The sequence below is a fragment of the Xenopus laevis genome, chromosome 6L, assembly GCF_017654675.1.
Source record: "Xenopus laevis strain J_2021 chromosome 6L, Xenopus_laevis_v10.1, whole genome shotgun sequence".
NCBI lineage: Eukaryota > Metazoa > Chordata > Amphibia > Anura > Pipidae > Xenopus > Xenopus laevis.
Window position 1 is genome coordinate 124471805 of NC_054381.1, and position 14153 is coordinate 124485957.

General features: G+C 34.5%; 1 protein-coding gene across 4 annotated transcripts in view; it reads right to left on the bottom strand.

Annotated features, from left to right (window-relative positions):
• The window catches only part of tox.L (thymocyte selection associated high mobility group box L homeolog), a 153079-nt gene that overhangs the window by 48893 nt on the left and 90033 nt on the right, over nucleotides 1–14153 (bottom strand). For all 4 annotated transcript variants that reach the window (XM_041566435.1, XM_041566436.1, XM_018268020.2 and 1 more), the window contains one exon: nucleotides 4974–5216. In XM_041566435.1, coding sequence (XP_041422369.1) covers nucleotides 4974–5216 — 243 coding nt within the window. The remainder of the gene's footprint in view (nucleotides 1–4973; nucleotides 5217–14153) is intronic.

Genomic DNA, 14153 nt, shown 5'->3' on the forward strand with positions numbered 1-14153 from the left:
AATATAAATAATTTATTGTTTATTGTAAACTGTGTTCCCCCCCAAAAAAAACTGTTAGGAGAATGTAATAAAAGAAAAACTATTGGCAACATGAAAATTTATGCCTTTGTGCATATTTATATATAGCTTTTGCGAACCTGGAAACTGTTTAGCGACCACTTCCGAGAAAATTCAGTAAACGCAAGTGCAACATTTTTCTGACCATGCAACTTTTTTACTGTACATTCGCGTTTCATCAGGTAGTGCTGCATAATCAGTGTAATGCGACTCTTTGTGCTTTATTCTAAAAAAAAATTTCAACTCTGATAAATATGCTGATTTGTCAGAATGTGTTCAAATGCTTTCTTCAGCAACAAATACCTATATGAGTTGCTAAACCCCAACCCAAATTACATGTGGGTATCATCAATTTTTACTCACTGGAATATTAAAAAATAAAATGTATCATTTTAAATTACTGTTAAATGTCTAATGGTCATTAACTGTTGCTCATTGAGTATTCAGTGATTATGCATTGCACGCATGAGTGGTGATGTCATCGGGGCACACCCACAATCCCTCAGCACAGCAGCAAAGTTGACAGCTCTATCTTAAAATGTTTGAAAATTGGAAGTCAGAAATTAAAAACAAGGGCTGGGTACTCCTTAAACATACATTATTTGGTCATACTTTGTATGTTTAACACCCTTACTGTATCTATTGTATGCTACTTTTATTCCTTTTTTTGTTTGACTTGTATGGTTAATACTGAAAATTCTTTTTGCATTATGCAATAGGGAATGTCTGGTTTATTACAATAATCATCTTATGCTTATTCATTTACAGTTGCACTGCCTAGATCTGCAAAGTATGAATTAACAAATGTTTATCCTGTCTGTCAACTATAATTACTGTGTATCATGCTGTCAGCTTCAAGTGCAGAGGCAGTACAACCCGTCTACTAAAAATTAATGGTAGCAAGATGTTGCTTTTAAGTCATGTTGTCATATGGATATTTAAACTTTCCTTTTTTTTTTTAGTTTGTTGTGTCATATCTTTCCTAATTTATAGAAACTTTTTATGCAGATAAATAACACGTAACAACCAAAGAAATCTAAATTTAAATTTTAAAGGATAATAATTATATTGATAATGTAAGAGTATAGTGTACAATTTGAAATACAATTGAGAATATGTTCACCTGTTGTTTTAATTAACAAAACAAAATCTATAGATTTTTGTTACTTAACAAATAGTGCAAATGGTAAAGGTAACTCTCCTAATCTGTACTTTGGAGGGCCATAGCAGGAGGGCATCTGGACCATTGGTTCAAACTCCTCACTGACACTTTGGAGCATATTTATCGAGGGCTGAATTTAGAATTTATGGTAGTTTATAAAAAAAAGCCCATAAATTCGAAATTCGGAAATTCAAATTTTTTAAATTCGGGTGAATAGGATCGACCCGCAAACTCAAATTGAATTTGAACCAAATTCGATTTGAGTTTTTTTACCAAAAAAAAGTAAAATAATTTTTTTTTCAAAGAAATGACTCCAAATTGATTGTCCCCCATAGGCTAAAAGTAAGGATAAATAAGGATATTATAAGTCAATATAAGTCATGCAATACCCCAAAAATTTCGGAGCTTTTGGGTGAAAATTCCAGAAAAATCTGGAAATTCGTGAAAATCGGATGAAAAAATCGTGAAAATCTGAAAATGTAATAATAAATAAGCGTAAAAAAACCCGAGCGGATTTGATCAGAATTGTTAGCAGAAAATATTGAGATAAATTCGGACTTTGATAAATAACCTTGGAGTTCTATGACCTGTTTTAAAGCCTTTGGACTTGTGCTTTTATATGGTCATGGAACTCCTCTGTGACTTATAATATCCTTATATTGTACAATAGGGGATATTTTATTTACTAAATAATACATAAGAGCAATACATATCATGTCAATGATATAAAAGGCTTAGTGATGTCATTTATGTCACACTTATAATAGGGTAACCCCTGTTATGAAAATATAGGATATTAACACCACCTTGGAGTTCCTTGACCTTAATAAAAGCACTCACCTTCAGCCTTGTGCATTTGTGTGGCAATTAAATGTTTCTGTAACTTATAATATAATATTCTTATATCTTACAATAGTGGGTACTTTATTCACTATATCAATTATAATTGACTGAATTGTAGAATTGCAGTCAATTTCAAGAATTGTAGTCAATTTCAAGAACTTTAAAGTAGAAGTGTGATAGACAATACCTTCTACAATAATGACAATACTGGAAAGAAACTGTGGACATAAATCGTACACTATAAAGAAAGGCTGTCAATATTCACATGGTACAGTACTGCACAGTCAAAGACTACAAAAATGTTTAAATGATGTTTTAACAGACTTAGGGGGTTATTTATCAAAGTCCGAAATTTATCTCAATATTTTCTGCTACAAACTCCGATCAAATCTGCTCGGGTTTTTTTAAGCTTATTTATTTTTACATTTTCCCAGAAAATTGCTTTGCGGGAAAAAAATGGATTTTCACTAATTTTTCTGACTTATTCATTCGCTTTTCACGATTTTTTTCTTAATTTTTCCCCGAAAACTGCGAGGTATTGCCCGAAACCCAGCGCATATCAAAAAATCATTGGAACTTCTCCCATTGACTTATATGCAACCTCGACAGGTCTAAGATGCAGAGGAAAAAAGTCAGATTTTATTTTTAAAAAAATCACACATTTTTCGTGAAATTTGCATTCGGAGTTTAGTAAATAACCCCCCTTAAAATGTAACTCCAGAGAGAAATCCAATTGCTGTATAGGAAACACAGGGATAAAACCTTTATTTGCTAAAAAAGTAATACTAAAAATACATGTTCACCAAACTGATACTCTTTAGAAAAAGAGGACATAATTTTTTAACCATATGCATATACAGTATTTTATAATGCTAATTATTAATCCTACATAGAGAGATTGTATTATTAATGATATGGTGAAAGGAGAAGTAATACATGAATGTTGTTTCTTGGCCTCTTACATTGAAATTTGTCCTGGAAACTGCTTATTTTTCATCTGTCACAGGATATTTTTGGTACTAAAGATGGCAGCCTAGATGGCTATGAAGTACTCTAGATCTCAGAACAACAATGTGCAGTACAAAGAAAAACTTTTTTACTGTGTAAGGAAAAGCATTTTAACTATTTTGAATGTTATGCATTTAGTCCAGTATTCAGACCTTACCACTGTCCATTTACATTACTTGATTGGAACTGGTATGGACTCTTAACTGAGGAATGAACTGGTAAACCAGGTCTATTGGAGTGTGCTATTCTTTTGTTTATTTGTATAATTAAACTACTGTCAATCAACTTTTATATAAAATACAATTGATAGGATCTTCAACTAATATGCAAATATCTTTGCAATATTACAGGGGTGTTGCTTTCAGGTAGATTTATTAAAAGATCAAATTTTTCTGTCCTCTGTGTTTTTATATCAACAGTAAAGCAACAATAATTGTTAAATGTCTGTCGTGGCTGTTTAAAAAAATTTAAATGTCTTCAGATCTTCTTGATTATTGCTAAAGTTTGTCCGTGTCATACAACTGTGTATGTTATGTTTACATTTTTAATGCTTAATGGGAATAACATCCCTCATTCTATTTAAGATTTTCTGTGCCATCTGTTGTTGGTGTACAAAGTAACCTTAGCTCTCTTTCTATGTGTTTAGAAATATGCAATCTTTGCAAAATGGAAAACTCATTTAGAATACAATACTGGCTTTTTTTTTTTAGCAATAGTAAGCTTTATTATACAACAATATTAGGCTCCCCACTGGTATAATTCCATTATACCATTTGAATGGTTATTTATAGCAATTACATACACTGAGGAGTCGGTTTACCAAAATAAGAACTTATTATAATACAATGTTCTACAGTATTGTGGCTTTCATTTTTGCCAAAGTAAGTGCTAATCACTAGATTGGTTCAGTAATGGTATAGTCTATGTTTTGGATGTCATAGCACACATTTATGTGTACATATACTCAACAGAACAAAACAATCTCAAAGAAAAACAAAGATGTGCCTGATAATACCATGATAAATTGTGCAAAAGAATATCTAATTATTCATTGCCTTTATTCCCCTGTCACATTGTTTAAATGCATTTCTTTTTACACAATGTGACACCCATTTCATTTCAGACTAATGCTTGTGTTATTTGATATTGAAGTAATTACATTTGACATCATCTATTCTTTTCCTGTCCTAAAAGAGGTTCCAGGTGGGTCCCCCGTTATGTTTTATGCATGTACAGGAGCAAAATGCCACAATATTTTGGAGAGAAAAAACCATTCCTCAGAAAACCCGTAATCAAATTTTTTTTGTAATCAGATGTAATCAGATTTTCTGCTGAGCTTTGAAAGCTGCATTATTCAATATGCTACTGGTCCTTTTCATAATGGCAACACAGTGTATTAGAAATGCAAGCTGCTTTAATATATTTCCATTTGCTGATTTGCTGGGCTCCCAATGGATCTAAGGAAAAAAATTGCTTTCATTTCATAGACCCTGAACAAAACATATGTGTGCTGCTTGTGAAAAGGCTTTTATCAGGGAAGAAAGGAACACAACAATTAAATATGTATTCTTCTTATTTACTGATTACTAGTAGTTTTCCTGGCAATTTATCTACATATTATGCAAAGTATTTGTTTTAATAGATAACATAAATCAATGTATATTAGGGAATTCACATATACATGATTATGAAATAGTGTTCTATTAATTAAAAATGTGCAGTAAATAACAAGCTATAAATGCTAAGATTCTATCAACACATTGCATTTTAACATTTGAGATTAGTTTGTGCATGAGCACCTATACTTTGCTCAGTTGTTAAAATATTGTATTAATGTTGGAGACTTGGTTTACATAACATACCTGTAATTCTCTAAAATAGATTTAAAAAGTCAATGCCTTACCACTGACAAGGAGTTTGCTAGCAGAGAGCCATCTTGACCCAGCATATTGGACACAGTAATTGCTGGTAAATCCATGTTCTGAGGATGGAATGGAAGAAGACCATTTTGGTTCACTGGGTGACACAGGGAGTGGAAACCACTTTCTGTTTCTGACAATGGCACGAGTGTATGGTCTGGCAGTGAAGGTGGTGTTATTGGTGGGATGTTAAAGTCTTCATTTTCTAGACTAGGGCCAGGATATGACTGTAATGTGAAAAAAAAAACAAATAAATTATTATATTCACAAACATACAATCTTCCATGTAGCTATTTTATACATTATAAGGCACTATTCATTAAAGCAAAATATCAACCCTTTATATTATAGATTATGTTGTGTTTAGAACGGAATGGCATTCACAGAATTTACAGCAAATGTAAACTTTAATATAAATTCCTATGGCTCCACTAAGTTTCTTCAGGAGTCTCATTGATGAAGAATATCCCTTTCAGAGGGTCTCGGGAAAGCAAATGTAATTTAAAAAAAAAATCAACATTTGAAAAAAAGTGACTAACATATGAAATCAATGATTTAATTTGAAATTCTGTTTACCCTCTATAGATATATGCCTATAGACCAAACATATGGAAAATCTGCTGAATACAATGCTGCCACTAAAAGCTAAAGAATAGAAAACACAAAAACGGCGAGTGACTTGCACAGCCTATGTCTTTCGTATTCCAAATCAGTTTCATTTACAGTATATCTTTACTTTTATGACCGCCTTCCTTTTATATATTATGGTTTTAATTTGATGTTAAGAGGATAAATGTAATAAAAATATTTTCTATGGATTTTTGCTGTGTAAAATACAGATAATAAGGATTCTACTTGCCTAAGAGATCTTCAAAGGGTATTGATTGGTTAAGCCAAGTATGCATTCTACCATTTTCAGATTGAAGCCCATAGATGAGATGTGAATCTTGGATTTACTTTGAGCTTTTCCTTGAAGTAGAAGCTCTGACTTTTTAAATGCAGGGGGTTGGCTCTGACAACTAAGTAGAATGGGATCCCAAATGGTTATCTAAATAGATACAGTATATGTCCTACCACAACCTTATCCACTCTAATCATACCCTGTTACACCCATATGACTTAATGATGGCTATTCCATGACCAACCCTGCCCTTTTGGGGGTCTGCAAATTTGACCCAATAGCAGCTATGCATCTGTCTGGACTCCCAATTGGATCACACCCCAGACAGGACATCTGCCCCCTATCTGATAATGACCTTCATCTTTAGAGAGCACCGCATTTAGTTGGAATTAATCCTATATTTCTTAATACAGAATTCCAGCATCATTGTGCCTGGTGCAATTGGCAAAATAAGCGCTAATGTGCATGAGGTTTATTTCAAATCAGGCGCAGTTCCACTGAATATTTTCAACATCCATCTGGCATCATTCCTCGTGTTCAGTGTGCAAGTGACATGTGTACCCTATTCTTTTGAAGCAACTGTGAGCTGTGGCCTTTCCTGCATCAATAGGCACAACAATGATTGATTTGGAATGGAAGGCAGAAAGGACTGGGCGACGCTGAGTGTAAATATAGGGAAGTGCAAAAAGTGCATTTGAAGCAAGTTCCTTTAATGAAAGTTTTTTTTATTTTGTATTCAACATTTTTATTAGGTTTTCCAAAGCACAAAAGATTTTCAATCTGAAAGTTTTTTTATGCAGGGAAAAGCACAAGTTGCCCACTGCCCTTGTGTATGTAAATGAGCCCCAATAAATTTCAGTACCCTCACCACATTTTGCAAAAAGTGTTTTTTTTGGCTGCAATGGAACAGCACCAAAGAGACATTTTTTGCTGGAGATAACACTTGGGGGCACATTTACTTTGAATTTCAAAGGTTTTTTGGGGGTATTTCGACCATTGAATAGGCTACTACAAACTTCGATTTGAACGATTCAAACTAAAAATCGTTCGACTATTCGACCATTCTATAGTTGGCACTTTAAACCTACTGAGCTACAATGTTAGCCTATGGGGACCTTCCCCATAAATTTTCTAAGATTTTTTTGATCGAAGGAAAATCCTTCAATCCATGGATTAAAATCCTTCGAATTGTTCGCTCGATCGAACTATTTCGATTTAGTATTTGCGGTAAATCCTTCGACTTCGATATTCGAAGTCGAAGGATTTTACTTCGAGGGTCGAATATCGAGGGTTAATTAACCCTCGATATTCTTAGTAAATGTGCCCCTTGATGCCTAAAAAAAGAATATCCCTTATAAATGACAGCAATCTCATTTTAATATGCTAGAAGAAATTTAAAATCATCCAATATTATGACAAAGGTTGTAAAACCATTTAAACAGATTTTAAAAACATTGATTGAAACAGACCAAAGGTTTTTTTTTTTCTATTTTTGACCAGTACGTTTCTATGGCATTGCAATTGTTTTATCTGTAATTTAATTAAATGGATATTCATACTGTACAAAGCTCATTAAACTTATATTTTACTTTCAAAGCCATTCAAATATTATGATAAAATGCTTCACAGAGGACACTTTGAGAAGTTTAAATAACACAAACCTTATCTTTAATTTCTGAATAGAGTACATTTATAATCACATATTTCACAGTCTCTTTTGTCTCAGCATGACTTAGTGCCGATAGTTTCAAAACATAATGTATTGTTGAGGAAACCTGGAGTCCATTCCATAAATCATCTCAACACTCAGCAAGAATTGTCCAACAGTGCCATTGATATGTTTAAGTCAATGATGCTGAAAACAACTTTTTGTCTTACTTCACGTGTTCAACAACACTAATAGATCATGTTCATTTAAAAGCACTCAGCAGGCTAATTTATCAAGTAACAGTTATCAAAACCATATTATCTGCTAGGGCAAAACTTTCTTTTTTTTATCATTTTTCATCAGCTTCTCTCATTTACGGATGGCCACATTTTCCCATAAGGAAAGAAAGACCTATAAATGCAATTTATACTGTATTCTTTCTAATATTTTTAGAGGAAGGTGGCAAAACACAGAGATTCAATTACATAAATCATTGCGATTCATTTATAGTCTTACAATATTGATAATTATGTAAACACATATTGAACACATTGAACATTTTTTTTTCTATGTGACAAAGTAACACAATTTGACTTCAGGTATGGGATATAGTATCCAAAAACCTGTTATATCTGGATAGTTCCAAATTACGGGAACCCTTTCCCTGTGACCATGATGTAAATCCCTGGCAAGAAAGTTACAGAGTGCTTGCAGTTTCAGAGTACCTGCATAGAAGGGGTTAAACCTGAAGGTGATTTTTCTTGTTTTGCTGAAATTTGAAGGTTAAGGTTTGGTTTCAGCTGAATCTTTTATGGAAGATTACGTATTCAGCCAAACCGAAAAAAAGGGTTGAATACAGTGCATCTCTATGGATTAATTAAAGAAGATTTTATATCTTTGCTCTTTCCATGCCCATTAATTTAATTTTTAGGACATCTTTCCCTTCTTAATTTAACTTCATTAATCAATTTCACTGATAGCTTCAATACAACGCATAACACATGTAGTTTCAGTATATTGGATGTATATTTCTAATTGTGGCAAGAGCATATTCACCTCATTGCCTTCATCAATAGAGTTGCTGTGCCCCAAGAAAAAGATCAGTATCTTTAAAAGTGGTGATCTGACTTAACAATGGGAAATCATGTGTATGGGCATTTCCTGTGATTAAGCAGAAGAGAGATATATCCTTCCCTGAACTACTCTATCAATAAAGAAAGAATCACATGACAAGCAAGGGATATTTAACACTGTAGGGCTTTACATCAGGGTCACAAAGTGCAAATGCAAAACTTTTTTGCCCACATTGCACCATGACACCTCCATATGCTCACAGGCGCAACTCTTTCAGGGCCTTAAAGGAAACATTAAATATTAAATTAAAAATAACAATTAACTCTCACAGTCAAACTGATAGTATTGTATAGTTAGAATGTGACTATTGATAATTAAAAAAACATACAAAATGAAACAACTAAAATCTTGCATAGACTAGGTCCATCATACTAAAAGACAGTTTAAAGGTGAACTTCCACTCTAAATAAACAATATATATTAATGTGTAAATAGTAAGTTCAACTGAAGCATATCTTTAACTTTGAGTAATGAAGATGTCAGATAAGATGGTAGAGTTGTTACTTAATTAGATTGGCCTGTTTTTCCAGGCAGTCTTTTATTAACCATTAAAAAAGCCAACTTTAATACAATACAACAAGAGCAATTCTATAATGAATACCTCTGGGACTGTATAGACTAATCATTACAAACTTGCACAGAAAACTGGTAACTAATTTAGGCTTCGAGGACGCTGTTAAATTAATATAGTCAATAAATGCTTAGCCAGTTTATCAAGGGGAGGTGTCTGTTAGAAATATGGGGCAGATTTACTAAAGGGCGAAGTGACTAACATTAGCGAAATTCGCCAGCGTGACGTCATTTCATTACTTCGCTGATTAACTAATGGGCGCAGGCATAACTTCGCTAGCGAAGGAGATAGACTCTAGTGGTAATTCGCTACCTTAAGCCTGTTGAAGTTGCGCTCTGGCGAAGGGACATAACTACGCAAATTCCCTAAGATGCCGATTTTACTGAACGTTACCTCTTGCGCCAGACTTGCCTTCGCCACCTCAGACCATGCGAAGTGCAATAGAGTAGATAGGACTTCCTCAAAAAATAGTTGAACATTATTCTAAGTCCTAAAAAACGCTGGTGACTTATAATTTTTCAGGGTGATAGGCTGCAAAAGATTGTAAATTTTTTCTGGGGTACCCGGCTTCCCCCCTACATTTCCTAACACATGGCACATAAACTATACACTGGGCTCATGTGTAGGGCAATATAACAACTCTATTTTATTTTATTAAGGTTCCCTGGGCTTTTGTAGTGTAATGTATTTGCTGCAACATATACGTCCATTGAAATTTAACTTCCCTTCGCTTGCTAGTACTACTTCACAAGCATTCAGTGCCCTGGATGCAATTTTGGATTATAGTGAACTAGCGTTGTCCTGGCAAATCTAAGCCTGGCGAAGTGCTGCGATGTGAGCAAAGCCATCGCCGGAGAATTTTCGATGGTAAGTGAATTTGCCCCATAGCCCTGTTTAGAGATTCACTTTATAGCATGAGCAAGTAAATTCACTGTACATAAAAGATAAATTTGACTTTATATTATATTGGCATGGGCCATGCAGAGAGAATATTTAACAAGACTGGTTTACAAAAAAAGTTAATGTTTAAATATTTACGAGTACTGAATTAGGTAATAACTAGGTAAAATGTCATCTTCACATAATAACATAACATGCACTCATAGAACTTATCGCTGCAAAATGGCATTGGTCCAGGAAATTCCACTATTCCTCCATCGATCAATAATCATACATATCTATGGATATGTATGATTAACCTTGGGCACCTTCAGTAGTTAAAATCCTGTGTAATACTACTATCGTCACTGTATCATCAAATGTCTTTTCTGAGACTCACATCTGCCTTTCTCCTCTACTAAAGGTTGGCTCTGTGCGTTTCATATGAAATAAAAGTGACTTTGGCAGAAGGGTATGCACTGTGTTTTACTATTATGTAAAATTTTATTTTAGATTCAAGAGAAGTCTAATTGACAACATACAAAAAATGAAAAATGATGTGTCAACAGAACTTTTGTCTCATTTTGGGGGTTATTATTGAAAAATTTAATGTTAAAATCTTGAAAAAATTAGAGATTCACTATACCCTGATGCTGCAAAAAGCCGAATCTGAAATTCCGCCATCTCTGAAAACATCTTGAAGCCATGGAGCACCAAGGAAGCCAGTATCCATTCGTTAAAAGGATTGTAGTTTATTGAACATAGTTAAAATCCAAATCAGCATGCCACAGACATATGGGCAGCCCACTCTACATGTTTTGTGGCTTCCCGCCACTTCATCAGAAGCTAATTCCGCCATCTCAGACCTGTCAAAGTCCTGTATAAGTCAATGGGAGAGGCACCTCAATTTGAAGTTTTCATGCTCTGCTCTGGGTTTAGCCCGAAAATCCAACTTTTTCAGGCTATTGGGGAAAAAGCCTGAAAAATTTGAGCAATTCAAACTCTCGCTCAATTTTATTGAGTTTATCGGCAACTAATTACATTAAGTTTTTTTTATTAATAAATAAGCTAAAATCACGTATGGAAGTTTGGCCGTGTTTTTATTTTTTTTAGTAAAATATGAGATACATTTGGATTTTAGTAAATAACCCCCCTTTATGTTCAGTGGTATCGTTACTTGATTAAGATGTCTGCAGTCATTTATAAAGTAAATTAAAAAAAATAGACAACCCTGCTTCATGGGTATCATGCTGTGTGGAGTGGTCTATCACCACTTCTTTTAATGCAGAGAAGTTTTCCCACCCAAAATAAATTATGTATGTATGTTCCATCCAACAGAGATTAGGAAACCCTGACCTACAGTACATTACAAAGTGCAGTAGGGCCTGCTTGAGGCAAAAACCTAGCGACTAATTTCACTTTGGGGTGTCTAACTGCCTTTTACAATTCTTTAAGCAGTTAAATCCACTTATATACCATGGTAAATATCTTACACAAACACTGCATCTATCATAACATGCCATTTACTGGTGTTCATTGTATAACAATGCTGAGATGTAGTCTGAGTAATTGTCACTGGGGCCATATGACTACAAGAAATTTTACAATGCAATGGGAGCACCACCACCACCATGGATCTCTATCCGATATGTCCACATTCAGGTGGGCGATATTGGGCTGATCCGATCGTTGGGCACTAGGGCCCAACAATTGGATCAGAATGGAGGCAATACAGGTGGCCAGATCACGGGACTGCATCAAAGAACAGATGCGGCCACGATCCAATGGGATTTTTTACCCTGCCCGATCGACATCTGGCCTAATTTCAGCCAGTTATCGATCTGGGACGCCCGTCGGATGGCCCCACACTCGGGCTTTTATCGGCCTGTGTATGGGGGCCTTAATAGACTACATTAAACCAATGTGGGTTTAGGTCTGAGACTATAAACAAAACTTTCAGACTCTACTGTATTATGTATAAAAAAGGTGCGATGGAAAAAAAAGTTGTGTGGTCACCACAAAAAAAAAGCCCATTGACTTTAAAGCGCTTGGCAAATTCTTGCCGTTTTGACATTTCGGGAACTGAAACAGGACAGATTTGCTCATCATGCAGCTCAGTTTGGATCAAGTACAAGGTTCAGTTTAATTATTACAAAGAAAAATGAAATCATTTTAAAATAATTATTTGCTTAAAATGGACTCTATTGGAGTTGACGTTCCCATAATTCGGAGCTTTCTGGATAAAGGGGTCCTATACCTGTATTACATACCCATTTGCCTGCCTTAAAATTTGTAATTATAGGAGTCCTAACAGGACATGGCATAGAAATGGTTGATATTAGCATATTGTTTATTTCAAAAGCACACATTATTATTCATGAGAAATCAACATATGATCTGAAAACTTAAAGGAGAAGTAAAGCCGATTAACACTTGGGGGTGCCAAATGTTAGGCACCTCCAAGTGAGTGTATTTACGTACCTGAAACCCCAACCCTATCAGTAGAAATCTGCACCGGCCTGGCGTTATACCAGTGAGCACCAGGGAGTGATCCTCTTACGGCTTCTTCTTGCTTCTTGCAGCTGCGCATGTTTGAGTGAAAAGCGGAACTTTAACTAAAAAGCCTGTGCATGCGTCTTCCCCGGGAAATTTAAAGAAAGAGGAATCCGGAAGAGGATTACTTTGTGATGCTCGCTGGAATAACCCTGGGCCTGTGCAGTTTTCTGCTGATAGGAGCACCGGCCGAGGGGTTTCAGGTAAGTAAATACATTCACTTGGGGGTGCCTAACATTTGGCACCCCCAAGTGTTAAATGACTTTCCTTCTCCTTTAAATTATAATTTAAAATCATTTAATTTCACAGTTTTAAAAGGACAGTCTAGAATTATGAGCAGTGGTAAATATGTTCATATTTTAGTTTGCTACCATATTTTTAAATAAATGGAACACTGGAATATATGTATGTATGTTTATGTTTGTGAATATATCCATATGCATATGTGTGTATGCATGTGTATGTGTGTTTCAGTGCATGCGTAAATGTATGTGAACTTTTTAGATTTCAATGTCAATGAAGATCTCTAACACAGCTGAAAAAACGCTGCCAATAGCAATGATAGAAATAACAGAAACAGCTTCTGTATTATGGAGGCCAATGGTCTAAGCAAACATGCTGATCTTCACCTCTACTCTTCACTGCTATGACAGTAGTATCTCTTTAACTATATATAATCTTTTAATGGAATATCCACTTAAAATATCACTTCTTTTTACCTTTTTTTCCCAAAGTTTTATGCATTTTTTATTCTCTGTTTTATAGTTTTCTGCTTGTCCTGACAATCCAGTCATTTTATTTAACAGAGTTACCAAACCTGTTTTATAGCAAAGCCCACAGGGGAGGATAAAGCATTCTGAGATCTGCTGTTTCCAACATGTTGACAGATATAAATAGCAGCATGGATGAGCAAACCAATAGAAATGAGCTTGTTTACTAATCTTTAGTTCACTGGCTGGCCAGATGATGGCTCAAGGGTTATTTATCAGCGGCCATATTTTATTTACCTGTGATTTGAATATTTTTTGCGTTTAAAATCATGAATATGAATAATGTTTCTGACTCTGGAATTTATTAAGCAAAAAAAAAAAAACACAAAAAAACTTGAATGTAAAACTTTGGCATCTAAAAGCCTGCAAGGTCTTATAAAAGCCAATGGGAGCTGTCTTAGTTTTCAATAAAAATGATGCGTATATTCAAGATATTCAAGTTTTTTTCAACAAATTCATTCATTCAAGTTTTTTTTTTTATTCAGAATTTTCCATATATATTTGCTTTTTTAAATTGTGACTTTATTTGAAGTTGGCAAAAAAAATTAAACAAATCCAAATTGTGATAAATAGGCCTTCCTAACTTCTCAGAACAAAAAACATCCATAACACCCTCTCCCCCATAATGAATTGCACGTTTATAGAAGAGTTATGGGAGGTATCAAGGCCTGAAAGAGGAAAAATACCTTCAAACAAATACCAATATCC